General features: G+C 40.6%; 1 protein-coding gene across 2 annotated transcripts in view; it reads right to left on the bottom strand.

Annotated features, from left to right (window-relative positions):
- DCBLD1 (discoidin, CUB and LCCL domain containing 1) overlaps nt 1–16,427 on the bottom strand; it is a 54,949-nt gene that overhangs the window by 11,642 nt on the left and 26,880 nt on the right. The window contains exons 6-14 of one of the 2 annotated variants that reach the window (XM_048935165.1): nt 15,293–15,426; nt 10,092–10,132; nt 8,621–8,836; nt 8,058–8,188; nt 6,300–6,447; nt 6,094–6,210; nt 4,533–4,623; nt 3,467–3,516; nt 1,544–1,663 (exon numbers count right to left, since the gene is read on the bottom strand). In XM_048935165.1, coding sequence (XP_048791122.1) covers nt 1,544–1,663; nt 3,467–3,516; nt 4,533–4,623; nt 6,094–6,210; nt 6,300–6,447; nt 8,058–8,188; nt 8,621–8,836; nt 10,092–10,132; nt 15,293–15,426 — 1,048 coding nt within the window. The remainder of the gene's footprint in view (nt 1–1,543; nt 1,664–3,466; nt 3,517–4,532; nt 4,624–6,093; nt 6,211–6,299; nt 6,448–8,057; nt 8,189–8,620; nt 8,837–10,091; nt 10,133–15,292; nt 15,427–16,427) is intronic. The other variant, XM_048935166.1, reaches the window with a different exon arrangement.

The following is a 16,427-nucleotide window of genomic DNA, read 5'->3' as shown; positions in this document are numbered from 1 at the left end:
CAGGGTGAAGGTGTTATGATATGTCATAAGTGATGCAGCTCTCACCAGCACTGCTGCTGCTACACTGAGGAATTTCACTTGCTCAGAAAGAAGTCTCTCCACTTCCTCTGGGGGCTGCCATGAGAACCAGCAAGCAGCGAGGAATTCAAAGGGGAAGAATTTCATGTAGTATGGTAACCTATATGCAAGTTGCATGCCCACCACAATTTAATTATTTAATGTCATTTGCTGCACATTTCTTAGCTGTAGTCCCAGTTTTCATTTAGTGTTTCTTATTTCTATGGAGACTGCAGGTGAAACGCAAACTTTGGGAGCTCTTGGGCCAGGACGAGAGGTATAAATTCTCATACACTGCAAGAGGAGAGGATGGACAGAGCAGAGGTCCATGCGACACAGCCAGGGTAGCTGGTAACCACAGTGGTAAGGGACTATGCTACCTTGCTTTCCTTCATGAAATAAAACTGCTTTATATTCAAAAACTGCATATTTATATTTTAAGTTTCTGTAAAGCACTGACAGATTTTAAAGTATATTTCTCTAACAAATTTTTAGGAATTTCTAAGCTTTGAAGCCTGGGAAGGGCAAATAAATTTTTCTGGAAGGTTGCTGATCACTGATCTCATAAAATGGCTGCTCTGTCTGGCCTTTCCAGACAGAGAAAAACAGGCAGGCATAAGATGCACTAAGAGGATGAATTAAAAAAAACATCCCTTTGGAATACAAGCAGTACTGATGCAGGGATTTGCTCTCTCCAGACATTGACCTGAAGCCAAGGTAGCACAGAAGAGATGCATTGAGGTGTTTTTTTCTCTTTTCCCTCATCTGTCACTTCAGAAGACTTCATCTCCAAGACAATTCAAGGCACCAGGAATACTGTACACATCTCAGCATGACTTCCAGCTGGTATGGAATCCAACCACAAACTGAATAAGCAATTTTTCTACTTGATCAGCAGCAAGGAACATCATATTTTGTTCCAATGTCAGAGACATTTGAATTAAAATAGAAATATAAAAATGTGCCAGCAATACCTTAGGTATGTTAACAGAATTATAGAAGAATCACAGAATCATTGAAGTTGGAAAAGATTTTTAAGAAATCTAGTCCAACTGTCCACCTACCACCAATAATGCCCACTAAGCCATGCTCTTAACTACTAGTACATCTACCCTTTCCTTAAATACCTCTAGGGACAGTGACTCTACCACTTCCCTGGGCAGGACAGTCTGTTCTGAACTCTTGCGCTGCATCCCTTGCCTGAGTGCATTTCATGCTTGCCTTCAATTTTAAGTTGTTCAGAGCAAGGAAAAAATCTTGCCAAATAAAAAAGGAAAAAAAAAAAACAACAACATATAAAAAAAATGAAGGTTCATCTAGTGTTTTTGTCCCCCCAGTACATCTGAGATGAACACAGATAAATCTGTCCTTGAGCCTGAGCTTTCACAAGAGTTGGAGCTTCTAATATTGCTGGCCTGTCCTTCCTCCTGCTAACTACTTTCTGCACAGAATAAAATGAGTGCATCAGAGAGGGAGCAATTGTTACCTGCCATGTCGCTTGTGACCAGATCTAGTTTTTGTGGTGTCTCCTTCTCATTATTATAGCTAATGGTAAATTCAGTTGACTGATGTCTGGTGAAGGGCTGCTTGATCTGTTTCCAACAACCTACAATAAAGAAATTAGAATAGAAGATGTCAGAAAGTTAAATGCTTAAAATTAGAAGGCTTATCAGAATGTTAAATTTTTAGTGTACTGATTGCTGTCAATATACTTAACTACTTACAAAGCAAGATTAAAACAGACTGTTTGAAAAAAACAAAAAACCAAAAAAACCAACAAAACCCATAAAAACAAAGAGACTCTGAGATTCTCCATGTAGAAGCTAAGCCATAGAGAGGGTTTTCTTCTTTGTCTTTCTTGGGAAGAATGACTTAAGTTATATCTTAATGCCTATCAGTAAAATATAAGCTTTAAATCAGCAGCAAATTTTGCCACCACTTATGTAGCAATAATAATGTTTTGCAATTTCTTTTTTTAAATTTTTCTTTCAGTTGCTGAGTATAGTTTCCATGTCCTTGTTATCTCAGCACCTGCACTTATTTGTTCTCACAACATCACTGTGAGACACTGTGTGTTCCTTGTCTGGCACCTGTAACATGTGGTCTGTTGAAAAGTGGGTTCAACTCCCAGCTTGCTCAAGTCCCAAACCTGGTTAGATTCAGAGTTATTAAGGATGGAAAAGTCTACTAAGATCACCTAGTCCAACTGTCATCCCATCCCCACCATGCCCCTAAATGCCACATCTGCACGTTTCTTGAACACCTCCAGGGACAGTGACTCCACTTCCTCCCTGGGTCTTGTAGAAGCTTATGCAATTGGCCTTGACCCACCAATCCAGCCTGTCCAGATCCTCCTGTAGGGCCTTCCTACTTTCAAGCAGGCTGGCACTTCTTCCAAACTTGGTGTCATTTGCAAACTTATTGAGGGTTCACAGTGTTTAGAAGCTTAATTTGTGAAGCATACACTACAAATGAACGGAGTGGATAAGAGGCTATCTCCAATTTCATGGGATTTGTCCTCATTAGCAAGTGCGAAAGGATTTTGATGTGACCTTGAAAAATCATATTAGCAAATATGATGTTAAGTACAAATTAGTTTTCTAATGAGGATGAGCTGAAATGGGTAACAAAGTTCCTTTCCCTGATGCCAGCACCTGCTGAGGGATGAAATTTTGGAGCTGAGCTGTTGCAAGAGATGTGAATTACTTAGTGATTTCTTTTTAATGGAAAGCTGAGTTTCAGAAGGATATTCCTCTGCAGAGTTAGCAAGCCAGGAAAAAGCAGCTGAGCTCCACCTTCCTGGCTGAGAGGAAGCTGCTCTAGAAAGCATAATTAAGCACAACAAGGTATGTTATTGCACCAGGTTTGCAGGCATCTTCTGCAGCAGAGACCTCAAAACAATCCTCTATTCTGATTTTAAATGTGAAGTACAATTCAGTATTGTTAGGCTTCATTAATATAGTCTCAATTAGGGAGGGCAGCAAAATGGAAACACTGAGGCCATAAAAAGATAGTTAGCACTTGCTGTCTTGGAGAATGGCAATCCCCTCTGCTGTGGGGGAAAAAAAAAGGAAAGTAGCAATTTTCTGCAAAATAGGTGTTTTGGAGGAGGGAAGGAAAAGAAAGGCACCTGGGAGCACTCTTACATGATCATTTATGAATTCTGTGTAATAGATCTTTTGCTAATTGCCCTTCTGTCATAGAAACCAAATTACTTTGTTTCTCTGGGCACTGTTCAGGGATGACACAAGTGGGACTATCATTTGCCATTTCCCTTGTATGAAATAGCGAATTTGAATGAGGAAACATGGCTGCTCTTTCAGAAGCATCTCACCATAGTGCATAAAATCCTTCCCATTGGCCAAGGTGACAGGACAGGACAAGACAAAGCCCACCATTCTTCACTAACCTGATTTCTGAGCATTGGATAATCCATAAGAAAGTCCTTTGGCTTCTTGCCTGTGAGGAGAGGAAAGCATTTATAAACTTCTGCTCTCATAGCATTTCATCTTCTTCACTCCTTCACTTCAGCAGAGAGTCTGTGTGTTTAGCAGCTGAAAACAACTGTTCTCTTTTAGTTCCTGGAGGATGCATTTATTAGATTGTAAGGCACACAAACCCATATTTCCACACTTGATTGTTTCCCCATCTGTGTGCATGTTCTGAATGCCGCTGTGCAAATTCCTTCTGTCTGAAGGAATTCCTTCATGGACTTGATGTGTGCATGTCGTTATATGTCACTCTAGGTAATGTTTTGGGTCTGTTCTTCTGAACATTTATGGATTTTACTGGAAATCCAGGGCAGAGCCAAGTACTGCTCATGATGAAACAAGATCACCAGAGCTTTGTTTATGCTTCCAAATCCCTGGATGCTGATAGATGCATTTTCCTGTTCTACATTCAAGGGCAAGTTCAGGAATGGACACCTACTTCGACCCAAAGTTAGCAGTGCTTCTTCCAATTCTGACTTTGTGAAATAGAGTGGCTTAGTTTTATCTGCTTAACAATGTATGTGTACCACTCCTTATAGATCAGCCGTGACTTTGGCCCCCGTCTTTAATTGCCTTACGTGATGAGGAAGCAGAAAGAACAAGAACAAAATGAAATAAAATGCTTCAGATAGCTCAAATGTTTCCTTCCCTGAATTTCTGCTCAGCTTTGGTGTGCAAACTGTTCCATCTTCAACTGCATTACATTTTCACATTTGTGGGTATGTGTAGGCTGAACTGAGCAGCTGGTTGCATTGGACTGTAAATTGGGGTGTGTAGTTCTGAACCTGCTTCATCCTTGTTTTCCTCTAACTAGGGGATGATTAAAAAAGACAATTTACAGCAGCATGAGTTCTATTTGGAAGGAAGACTTAAAAAAAGATAATCTATTTCCAGTTTCCTGGTTTCTCTGGAAAGAGAGCACAAATTTGATTGTGCCAGCTAGGACGCCACAGATATCTCCCATGACAAAAGACAGTATCTTACTTTCGTAGGGCTGCACAGATACAAATTCCAGAGAACAGGAACAGACACAGCACTATGAGGACTGGGACAATTATAGCTGTAAGCTTTAAGCCTGCATAGAAAAAATAAATGGATAACAGTTAAAAAGGCAGATTACTCTGAAGATGGATATCTATTCCAACAGATAATCTTGCAGGAACACTCCTCGTAGGGGAGCATGTAAATGTAAAACAGTAGAACAGCAGAACTGCTCCTCAGCCATACGTAGCTGCCTGCCATGTACACGAGTGGAACGGAGTTGAGAAATACATTGAACTCTCGGTCTCTAGGCGGACACTTGGCACAATATCTGTAAGCATCCTTACACTGAGCAGTTTTCTTATTACATACTGGGTAACTTTTTATAAAAAGCCACTTACAGCAATGCTGTTTTGAGTTACTTTTAAAGCTGCTAAATGAAGCTGCCGTTTTCCATGCTGAGTATCTGGCTCCTGCTGATCTGGCTGAAACGTTTCAGTCAAAATAATTCAAAGATTTCCGAGATTTGAGATAGGGAAAAATGTTTTGCCTGTGTTTAAAATGATTTAGAACAGGGATTTGGAAATTAGCCATAAGGTGACTTTTGTGTCAGGAGCATGCATTTCACTATTCCTGCAGACACTTTGAGAGTAAGGTAGTGCACATGTCCATGGGATATTTACAGTTTAGCAGATAAAGTTTCGAAATATTCCATTTTCAGTGAAGATGGATACAATTTACCCATACCACTGCACAGATCAACAGAGTTAGCTCTTGGCAAGAGCAATCCAGTTTCAGAATATTTTTTTTTTTTTTTTTAGTAATGATCACTTATTAAAAATTCTTTGTTCACAGAGACAGTGCTACAACTATTAGCTACCCAACAGTTAGCAGTCTTTGGTATGGCGGGTCCATAATTCCTGCCTGGCTGTGGATCCACCAGTCAGCCAGTATACAGTAGAAATTTTATTTGTTCACTTTTTTAAGACCTAAGAATTTACCTCCACTTAAAGGATGAAGATTGCAAATTAAGGCACTGAGGGAGAAGTATGAGAATTAATGTTGCCTGAGCCCCCATGAAGGTAAGTATTATGAAAAAAAACGTTTAATTACACAATCGTGCACTACAGTATATTGCTTAGTGCTGGGGATCTGCTCTGAGAGGAGTTGTGGCAGCTTAGAGAGAAGGTAACGTTTTTGTAGGACCACTGCTCCACGTATAACAAAAGTCAGAAAACAGAGGGAGAGGGTGAGGAAGACAGGAGCTCCTCCAAAAATGCTACTGATGCTCGGGGCAGTCTGTTGAGCCTACGAAGCATAGCACATAACTAAGCTGTCAGGGAAGAGAAAGCCTGGTATTACACACATCAAGAAAAATTAAGGCTTTCAATTTCTTTCTGTGCCTCAAGACAAAAAGAAGCCAGGCTCCTCCCTTCTCTCTCTGTAGTTAACCTTTGAAAATGTCTGAGGGGAAAACAAAAGTTTTGATTTGTGAGAAAGTTTACCCAGGCTGGGGTGAAGACATGATGCATCACAGAAAAAAATCAGTGATCAGCTGTGTTACCTAAATTGGTTTCTTCTGATGGGATGGGCTCTGTAACAGTTCTGTCTTCTTTCCCAAGGGAGGTTTCTGTGCTCTGACTTGTTTTTTGCCACATTGAATGTGTAAATGAACTATTCACTGCAAAAAAGAGCAGGGAATGAGTTATTCTGTGGTAACACAGCACTCCTTTGGAGCACTGTGCCTTGGAAGCACTGTTTACCCCATACCTTGCATTATTCGACAACCAATCAGCTCAAGCTTCAATGCTATCCGTTGGTTCCAAGACTGAGGAATAATTCGCACATAACGGGCCACGATTGGGGGAATGAAATTATTACGTACAACGTCACCAGAGTCGGAGTTGCCTTGGAATACCTGCAACAAAATGAAAGTGTGTTATTTGCTGTGTTTCAAAAATCTGCTTCTCAGAAATGCTCCTGACGTCCAACTTCAAATATTTTTATTATCCTAAAACTAACGTATCAATCATCTGGGACACAGCCACAAGAGTTTTGGAAATGGGAGCTCTGAAAAGAATCAGTCTTTTTAATTCTGGTAGACGATCGCCTTTCACTGTTAGCTTAGAGAGGAAAGTTCTGTTTCCATTCTCTGTGATTTCCAGTTAATGTATGCTGGTATAATGCAACATTTTTGATTTAATAGTGCTACACGGCCCTTACTTGTGCATCAGGGAATATCTATTTATTTAAAGTGAATATTTCCAAGTATTTCAGAAAATTGTCATCTTTCTGTATCAAGACCAAAAAATGACCACTAACCCTGTAGCTGTATGTGCTTTGTTCTGTACTTCTTTCCCGTCAGTTCAGGCTGTGTACAGAACAAGTAATCCTTGCAATACTAGTACTTGGAGATGCTTCAGCATGGCCTAGGAGAATGTATGAGCCCAATCAGATAAGAAAGTGAGCTCAGCATATCTGAGATAAGACACCAGGCTATACAGAGTTTACATAGGACAAGTTTTGTCATGTTTTTTGGTTGTAACAGAATATATCTAATAATGTTTTCATAGGATTATTTGTAAATAACAATTAACTGTGGAAAACTGCAAACCAGAAGATTTTAAGTGGCTAGCCTTCACAAAATTCACCTGTTATGAGACTAATTTTTTACTTCTTGGGCCAACATCCCCTAAAAAATCTTAAAGCAATTAACACTGTGCAGTGAAATTCGTTTCTGTACAAGCTGAGGAAATGGAAATCATAGCTAGAAGGAAATCTTCCCGCAAGCCTAACAAGTTTTTAAAACCATAGTCAAGACTCAGCACCAGGTAGAGGGTTACCAAGCTCCCTCATAAAGGATTAGTGAAGATGATCTGACTAAGAACGCTGTGGGAGCAGAAAGGCTTCTGTATTTTTGTTTCAAAGGAAACAGGAGTTTTTCCCAGAAGAATATTAGCACACGCTGTGCTGCTTTTATCAGATCGTTGTTGAATTCATTCAGTGTCTATGACAGCTGTTGTGCAGACAGTTGTGGAATTTCTTTTGTTTGTTTAAGAGCATTTAGTTTAAGTGCAGGTACATTGAATCCTAACAAACTTGGCCTGTCAGAAGAGTCACCCCAGTGTGGTGTTGAAAGTGGTGCAGTCCCTAGAACACTGTCCAAAGAGGAGCTCAGTCTGCAAACACAGATAAGTAGCACTGATATTTAGCTGAGCTAAATACTTCTCCAAATAGCCTCTTTACAGCTATACAGCTCTAATCTCCCTTTTTAGTACAAATAGTATATGCACATGCACAAGCCTTTGTATGTATATCTCACAACTTCAGAAAGCCCTGGATATCTCCCTTGCTTCAACAAGCTTGCTATCTATGCCGCAGCTGTAAATTTTGCTGGTGAAGACGACCCAAGTCTGGACAAGTCTGAAGCTCCTGATCTTTCTTGTCAGTGAAAGTCTGTCCTTCAGTGTCAAGGCAGCGCAAAGATTTTTTTCTCTGTGCTTTGCTTCCACTCCCACTTTCTCTTACCTTTTCTTCATTGCTTAGAATTCCTCTGTAAGTTCTCCATTTCGAGTTGTTATTTCTGTAGTTCAATATAAATGTCTTCACATAGAAATTAAAATTCTGCATAGTGGGTCCAGAACCAGTGGTTTTGATCCCTTTGAACGAAATGCAGAATATATTTTCATGTTAGGTTTCTTTTTCAATGCAAGATTTTCAAATGCAAACACAGCACAACCAATTCAAAGACCTTTATCTTTGAAGCCTTAATTTATTTTTTAAACCATGTATGGAATTCAGTGTCCACTGAGTTTGGAGTTTGGGTCAAGAATAGAAATCAGAGTTAAGCTGTGAATTTCAAGGATCTTCAATCAGAGCCTAAGTTAATGACTCCAGAAATGGTAATTGCTTTTTAATATTATGGTCCATATCTGCAGTCTGAAAATATATGCAAACAGAATTTCTCAATACAGAATATTTACTTACATTCAATGAAACAAAGATTCAATTAGTGCATTCTTAAATTTTCAGCCATGTTTAGTTTCTTTCTCCAGTGGAAAATCCAGCTGCTAATAATCAGAGTGATCTACCTGTTATTCTCTTCTTCTCTCCCAAGTCTATCTCCAACCATTCATGACTACTGCTGTGGTTAGAGGCCCAAGCCAGTCCCAGGACTTGAAGCCACGCCTTGTCAGGAGACCACTGGAATAGCTGTCCAAATTCGTTGGTCTCCTCCCAGTAGGAAGATGCAGTGATCTGGCTCTTGGAGAGGAATCCTTCTTCCAGACTGAGAGATCTATTGCAGCCTAGGAGTCCCAACACAGACAGGCATAAGCAGTTATTTTGCATTTTAACAGTCTATTTTCATATTAGGCAGACAACATATGAAGACCATTCACAACAGCCAAGTCAGACATTGCCTAACCAGGTGCTAACCTGATGCTATCCATTAGTGTTTGCCAGTCAATTTATAGTGGACAATCCAGTACCAGAATGTTGCAGTCCCTCTCCTTTACCAGTTGGCTCCTACGTACACACTTTCTGACTACTGAATCTGTTATTTTTTCTTTCTCATTTTGGTTTTTAATCTCTGCAGTATTGTTTCGTTTATGTGAAGACTTCTTATATCTTTCTCCTTCTGAATCATAATATTTATGTTTAGAGTTTGGCATTAACTAATTTTGCTGTACAAAACATTGCTAAAATGAAGGCACTTTACTGAAAGGAACGCTTTACTGTAAATATTTCAAGTTTTTCACCTGCAATTAGGGCTAGGAAGGTTCCTCATTAATGAAGCTCCTTGATACTGCTGCCAAGAGGTGATATCATGAAGGTAATAGCTTCAGGTAAGCATTACAAAATCCACCAAAGAACCCACAAAATATCTGCACATCAAGGTTCTTCTGAGAGAACAGGCCAGTGCAATATGGTTTCAATGAGTTAAAAATAATTTCCTGACAATTACAAAGGCCTATACATGTTCTCAAGTTTTCACTGGAATAGTAAATGATTTTATCTAAGATGACTGAAATATAATTCAAGTGAATGAGCACGAACTTTTCCCCCTGCTTTTCTATGTTTTATGCAAATTAACAGCTCGACAGATTAAAGACATTTTGCATCTTTGAAAGTCATAAACAAAAGCTAGTTCTGTGTAAGTTCAATGTAAATATATTTCTATCCCTCTGCATGTTTTAGTTCTTTTATAACGAAGATGGAACTAATAAGTGTCTGAAGAAAAACTGCTTTCATTTTCTGCCACCTAAAGTACATAAAAATGAAACTGATTGCCATTTTTCATATGCTAGCACCAGAAATGTAATATCAGAATGCTATTCCTTTTTCTCATCTATGTGCAGATGACTTATTCTTATTCTGTTTTTTTTTTTTTTCCAGCTCACTTCACCTCACTTCTATTTTTTATTCAACCTGCCAATTTAAAAAAAAATAACTGTCCTAAATACCTTTTCTAGACACAGCCTAACATTCCTCTGATTGCTTTCCAAAACTTTTGAGGAAATACTTAAATAAAAAAGGTAAAAATAAGGCCATTTTTCTTACCGTTTGAAGTAAACATAAACCGCTTATCTGACAGCGAACCACTGTAAGAAAAAAAGGTAATTCACTCTTTGAGGAAACGGCCATAGGAATGATAAGAAATGGGTGGCTTTGGCACTATACAGAATAACTTTTCATCCAGCAGAGTATCTCTGGTCAGGTAACTGTTTGCAGTGCTCTTGACTATCTGTCCCCTCAGAGCACTCTCGTGCATCCCATGCTATGACAGAATCCAGCGCAGTTCTAGCGGCTTTCAAGCATTTGCTCTGCTCTATGATATGGGATGATTGCCCATCTCCTGTTACTCTTTCTGTGCACTTTTGTTTCACTTCTCTACACAAGATCTTAATCACTGCTGCAAAATCTTCCACCCCCTGGTCCTCAGACCAGCAAAATCAAAGCACGCTGAAGAAGCCAGGAAAGTACTGCTCTAGCATGAGGCCGGGTTCTCTTCTCACATCAGTTTAAATTAGAGGAACTTAACTGAAATCTGTCAATTTCTATTGGTGTAAATCCACACTGTTGTAAATTCACATTGGTGTAAGACCACATTGGTGCAAGAAAATTGCCTTAGGACCAGTGAAAGAGTTATGCCTGACTATGACTAATGCATATTAGCTCCAGTCATTCCTTTTGCCTCAGTCAGGCAATGAAAACTTCCCATTGCTTTAATCTGGCTCAGATTAAACAGATTACATTCAGATTAACAGTTTGGTTCTTTTATAGTCACATTCAACAGCTCTTCGTAGGAGTTCTGTTAACACATCTGTGGTTTCCCTATTCTTCCCTGCAGCATGGGCTACTTCACTTCTGGAGAAAAGCCATTTCTTGGGCCACCCTCCACAACTCTACACAACACAGAACGTCACCCAGTGACTATAGCATGGAAAACTGTGCTCTCAGCCTCTCCATGGAGCCATTTTCCCTTCTGATTCTCACTGTGATCCCAAAATGATTCCTTCATTTGTCTTCACAATAGCAATAAAAGTTTGGGTTTCAACATGAAATGCAGATTTCCTGAAAATCTGGCCTTTTCTGTGCTGCTCCGTGTGGCCTCATGCATGCATCATGTGCCCCTCTGAAAGCTCTTGGCCAGTATGACTGAGTGGAGTACTCCAGCACTGAACCAGCTCCAATAGACTGCCCTATGCTGCCAGCCAGGAACACTTCAGGCTGCTCAGGGAGGTGGTAGGTGTCCCATCCACGGAGACATTTGAGGCCAGGCCGGCTAAGGGTCTGAGCAGCCTGATCTAGCTGTAGATGTCCTTGTTCATTGCGGGGGAGCTGGACTAAATGGCCTTTCAGGGTCCCTTCCAACTCAAATAATTCTATGATTTCCTCAGAGATTACCTATAGAGTCTAACAGCCTACACCCTGACAGCGGTGCACACAGCCATATGGTTTTTAAGTGCTGCAAATCAGGAAGTGGAAAGCAGGCTGGTGTCAAGGTCAGTAAGAACACTGCTTCTTTTTGTCACTGAGGGAAAGCCAATGCCTGCAGGCAAAAGAGGCCCTTTGGGGTGGGGGAGAGCACTGGGAGCGAACAGATCTATTTGGGCACGTAGGCAGTGGAATCACTAGGATGAGAAATTCAGCCCCTCCCTCCCACATCCTCCCCCAGGCGATCCTCATGGGCCATCAGATGTGTTCTGCTTGCTTCCAGCCAGCTCAGAACCCCAGCCAAAACTATTTTTGCTTTCTTAGAGAAAACAAAACAATCCAGTTCAAGAGAAGAAAAGAAAAACTGACTGTGATCAGTAAAACCTACTCAAAACAGAAGCACTTCTCGAATATGTATTTATGTGCTCTCCCTCTGTAATAAAAAAAGTCACTGAGCTCCCTTTCAAACTACAGGACTGCAATTTTAGCAACCAAAGGGAGGAAGTTAGCACTCCTGATACCTGTAAAGCTATAAAATCGGGCTGAAATATTTCTGCTATAGTTCTGCAAGTCACTGAAGAAGACAAACTAATTCAGTAAGTGGCAATTCATCAATTTCATAATGTGACAGGTGGCATTTGTCATACAGATTTCACTTTGTCCTTTAAGGGATGGAATCACCCCATGCTCTTCATTTTCCTGCTTAACCAGCAGCACCACTGTCAGAACTGTATGGCAGACCTATGCTGGTGCCTCTGAGAAAAAAAAAAAAAGAATGCTGCTTCACATTACAAGCTTATGTAAACCTCAAATCCTTTATTCCAGCATCTGTCCCAAGGAAGCTTTTTATAAGCAGCACAGGTTAACCCAAATCTCATATTCATAGTTCGCAGGCACACGGGCTCATCCATTTTCACAGGCAAATGACTTCACATGTGCAGATGTACAGTCAGAGGCCTCCACAGGCAGCTCACATTACAAAGTTAAACCCCATATATTTGTCCTTGGGTAGCAGAAATGCTCAATAAATCCTGCCACTTGATATTCATTATATCATTTGTGGGTTCAGGTCTGCACATGGGGCATGAGAGTTGGAAATCTCATAGATAACTGAGCATAACAAGCTCGTTGAAAAATGGAATCAGGAAGGCCAAGGTCAGGTCTTAAGGGCTGGCAAGTGAACGATTCATAGCTCTGCTGGTACTTTATAACACAGATATTTAACAGCTCGGTGCACACAAGCAGCAGCTTTGACGAGGTCAGTTTCAGCTCAAGTCACTAAATAATTTAAATCTTTAATACTGAAATCCGCTATAAATGAGATTTTTAAAAACTCGAGTAAGCTTTCATTTAAGGCAGGACAAAAATCTGGTACAACACTGCTATCCTCACACTTGTTTTTCCTTGCTGGTGCTTGCAAGCAAAAAACATTCGAAGGAATGTTTTGCCGTGCGGAGGTGTCCCAAGGACAGGGAAGCTGAGCAGCTTTGGGAATACGTATTATAAAAACGTTTTTAAAGCATGATATGCACTTTTTAATTTTTCATAGTAGATAGGCCATCTGCTTCCAGGAACACATTTCCATGTTTTGAGATAAAATGATCTCCCTGCACCCCTCGGTTTACCTCCCTTGGTACAATGAGGTCACAGCAGTGTTTCTTCTGCTCCTGGGACTGTCCCAGCCACCAGGGGCAGCAGAAGCATTCCAAGAATCGTTGTTCTCACCCTCCAGCATTTCTACAAATCACACATCTCACCTGTAGGCATCTGACATGCTAGGAGCCCATGTAGCTTTGTCTCTCTGTATGATCTGCAGAAAGCATTGGTTGATCCCTCAGGGCAAACCCATTCCTCTGGGAGAGCACCATCCTTGAGGAGTACCTCTGTCTACCCCAGTGTGCAGGAGGTGACGACACTCCTCACTGGGGTGCTCTCTGTAGAGCCTCACACTAACTGGGATAAATCCAAGCTGGGAGGCCTGTTTCAGCACAGGAGTACACATCTTGGCTCTTGTTTGAGTCAGTGGGAGTTCTATCGCTCAATGTTACAGTTGTTTTCATCTCTGCAGGCACTTTCGTTACTCACGTGAGGTGGATAACTCATTTTGAGTAGCAACAGTAAAAGGATGCTTGGCAGTGAAGTTCATGGGTTAATTACGCAAACAGTGTTTTTCCCTAGCACATCTACATTTGCTTCTTCTACGCTTCATTCATTGCTCACTAACTCTTGTACTGTGAAAAAATACAAGTGGGAATCCCAGCTGTCTTTCATTATACCATTTTATGTGCTACTGTCTGTGTTACACCTGGGATTCTCAAGGATCACACACATAAAAATGTATGTAAATGGTTCTACAACCTCTGTAATTAAGGCACAAAATATTTAATTTCTTAGGATTTCATAAAGCTGGCATGTATGATGGAAATAATTTGTATTGCTCGCTTTATGGTAAGGCTCACTGCTGAGCTGAGCCCTCAGTCCTGCTTTCCTTGGTACAAGATCATGTCATTTTTCCACTTATTTTAGCTGTGAAGCCACATGCTTAAGGAAAATAGAAAATATTTAGGCTTTAAAGGCCTGCTAGTTGTCTACATGCTACTCACTTTGTATTCAGCAAACCACAGTACCAATATACAAAGACTTTCCACCTGCATCTAAGGTTAAGCACAGCAATAGACAGAATGAATGCCCATGTCTTCTGTTGGGTTCACAAATTGAATGTGGCCAAGGTCACTGGGAACAAGGCTTAAAAATTAAACATTTGATTACATAATTTGCTTATCACATGCAGGAGTAAGATGCATGTACAGATAGCTTAAAATTAGCTTTGATTTCAGTACCAGCATGTTTCATAGTGATTTCATAATTGGTCTGCCTTTTATGCTTCACTGAGAGAATGGAGAAGCCAAATGTTTACAGAATGGCTGATATGGTTCTGTAGGATTTCTTCTTGATCCTTTTTTATTTTTTTAAACAAAAGAAACAGTGATTGTTAAATTGTTGAGAGGATGTGGAACAAACACAGGGGAAATAGGAAAAAAATGAAAAGTCATATTCCCTTGGCTCTTGTAGTGCATGGGGCTGAGGAGATTTTCCTTCCCATAAGAAAAAATGCTTATTGCAATACCCAGATAACATTTAAAAATTCAAAATACAAACCAACAGAGATGACAGAGGCAGTTGCTGGAAGGGCTTACTGTACTGGATAGAGATTAGAGGATTTATTTCTACTTCAACAACAATGCAATTATAAGTCAGAAGATAAGTGGTAAATATAACACCCTTGCTATAAGTATTCTAAAAGAGAAAAATTCTGAACATGTCAAAAGCACAATGTTTAAGAAGGTATTCATTAAATCCCCCATGGCTCAACGGCACTTTCTATTTATTTGTTATTCCTCGGTGGCTCTTTTTTTCCACTTTAACATGAATTTAGCATGACTTATTAGTACATCTATTAAAGATGTTTGTTACAGAACATCATACCTTCACTTGTCTGCTAAAAAAACTAATTTGCAAATGTATTTTGGTAGGAAGGGAAAAAAAGAGAGAGAAGATACAGCCCTAAACTTTATAAAGCCAGATAAACTTGAACCATTTTCCTACAATCTCTGCCAACACCATGTTAATAAAGCCATAGAGACAAATCCACAAACCCTCAAAACCAGCAGCTGACATCTCTTTCCCCAAAAAGCATTGGTGTGGTGTCTCCCCTCCATTTGATGACCTGGCCAGTACGCTGGGGTTGTACTGGGGCTGCTCCCAGAGCCAGTGGTGGGTAAGTTAACTTCCTTCCCAACTCCCTGTGCCCCAGAAATACTCACTCATGTGAGGAGATACCATTGGCGACAACGCCTTCATAGCGGCTGATGCCCTTCTGCTGGGTGACACTGATCTGACCGCCCAGTTCATCTGCAATAACACCTGCGTGTATCGCCGACTTGCACAGCAGTGAGGTCTGAAAAGCAGAAGCCATCAAAACCCCAAATTGAGAGGGCAAATCTGACAAAGTGGTAGTACTCTCACTTCCAAGCCACAGCTGTGGAAGTGTTAAGAGCTCATAAAGTCCTGCAAAGGAATGAGAGCAGCAGGGAGAGACTTAAAAAGAAAGAACATTTATCTTTGAAAAAATACACGCTTCTAAAAGTCAGGTTTTTCTCAAATGAAGAATGTAATTGTCTGATTCTAGGAAAATGTGGTGAAGTTTTGACCTGATAAATATTTGGCCCACTTCAGGAAAACAAAGTCAAAGGCAAAGCAACCGCTCTTCTTTGCAAAGAGAAAACAATAATGGCTTTTGCAGACTTACCTGCAGCCAGACCTACCTGTTACTGCATGGTGCCTTAAGATTTGAGGCATGGCATGCATTGGGAAATGTGGGTGTGTGTCATTCACATGAAGCCAGCTTGGGCTCCTCTAGCACCTGGCAAGAAGGGCTGTCTGCCTGCCCCTTCCAGGGAGGGCTGGTGTGTTGGGACACTGGGGTAGTAGGGCTCCAGGGAGTCCTGGAGGTCTTTCTCATCAGAAAAGCCGAATCTATGTTAATGGCGGAGGGAGGATTTCCTTCAAGAACTCCTCCGCCTAGATAACATCTGCATGAGGTCATGTCATGTGCTGCTTTTTTTTCCCAGTCACCCTGGGCAGCAGGAATAACTCCAGCTAATTAGAATGCAATGTGGCATTTCTTTGTTTTTTTTAGCTCTCCCAATCTCCTGGATGGGATGGTGTGCTTGAGTAACTGGATGAACAGGTTATGCATGGATTTTCTGGAGACTCAGCAACTGCTTTATTTGTGATATGGTGGGGTTTTACTTCAGTGGTAGGATTAATCTTAACTCCACTCTGAAAGATGTCAAGATTTCAGAGGCATACAGGACAGTGAGGGGCACAGGACAGGCAGAGCAGTGTGTGATAGGAATCAGGGATAAATGTAACCACTCAGGCAGCTTTGCTTTAAAG

The sequence above is a fragment of the Lagopus muta genome, chromosome 2 (assembly GCF_023343835.1).
Source record: "Lagopus muta isolate bLagMut1 chromosome 2, bLagMut1 primary, whole genome shotgun sequence".
NCBI lineage: Eukaryota > Metazoa > Chordata > Aves > Galliformes > Phasianidae > Lagopus > Lagopus muta.
The sequence above is the reverse complement of the archived record's forward strand: the minus strand, read 5'-3'. Positions and strand labels throughout refer to the sequence as shown.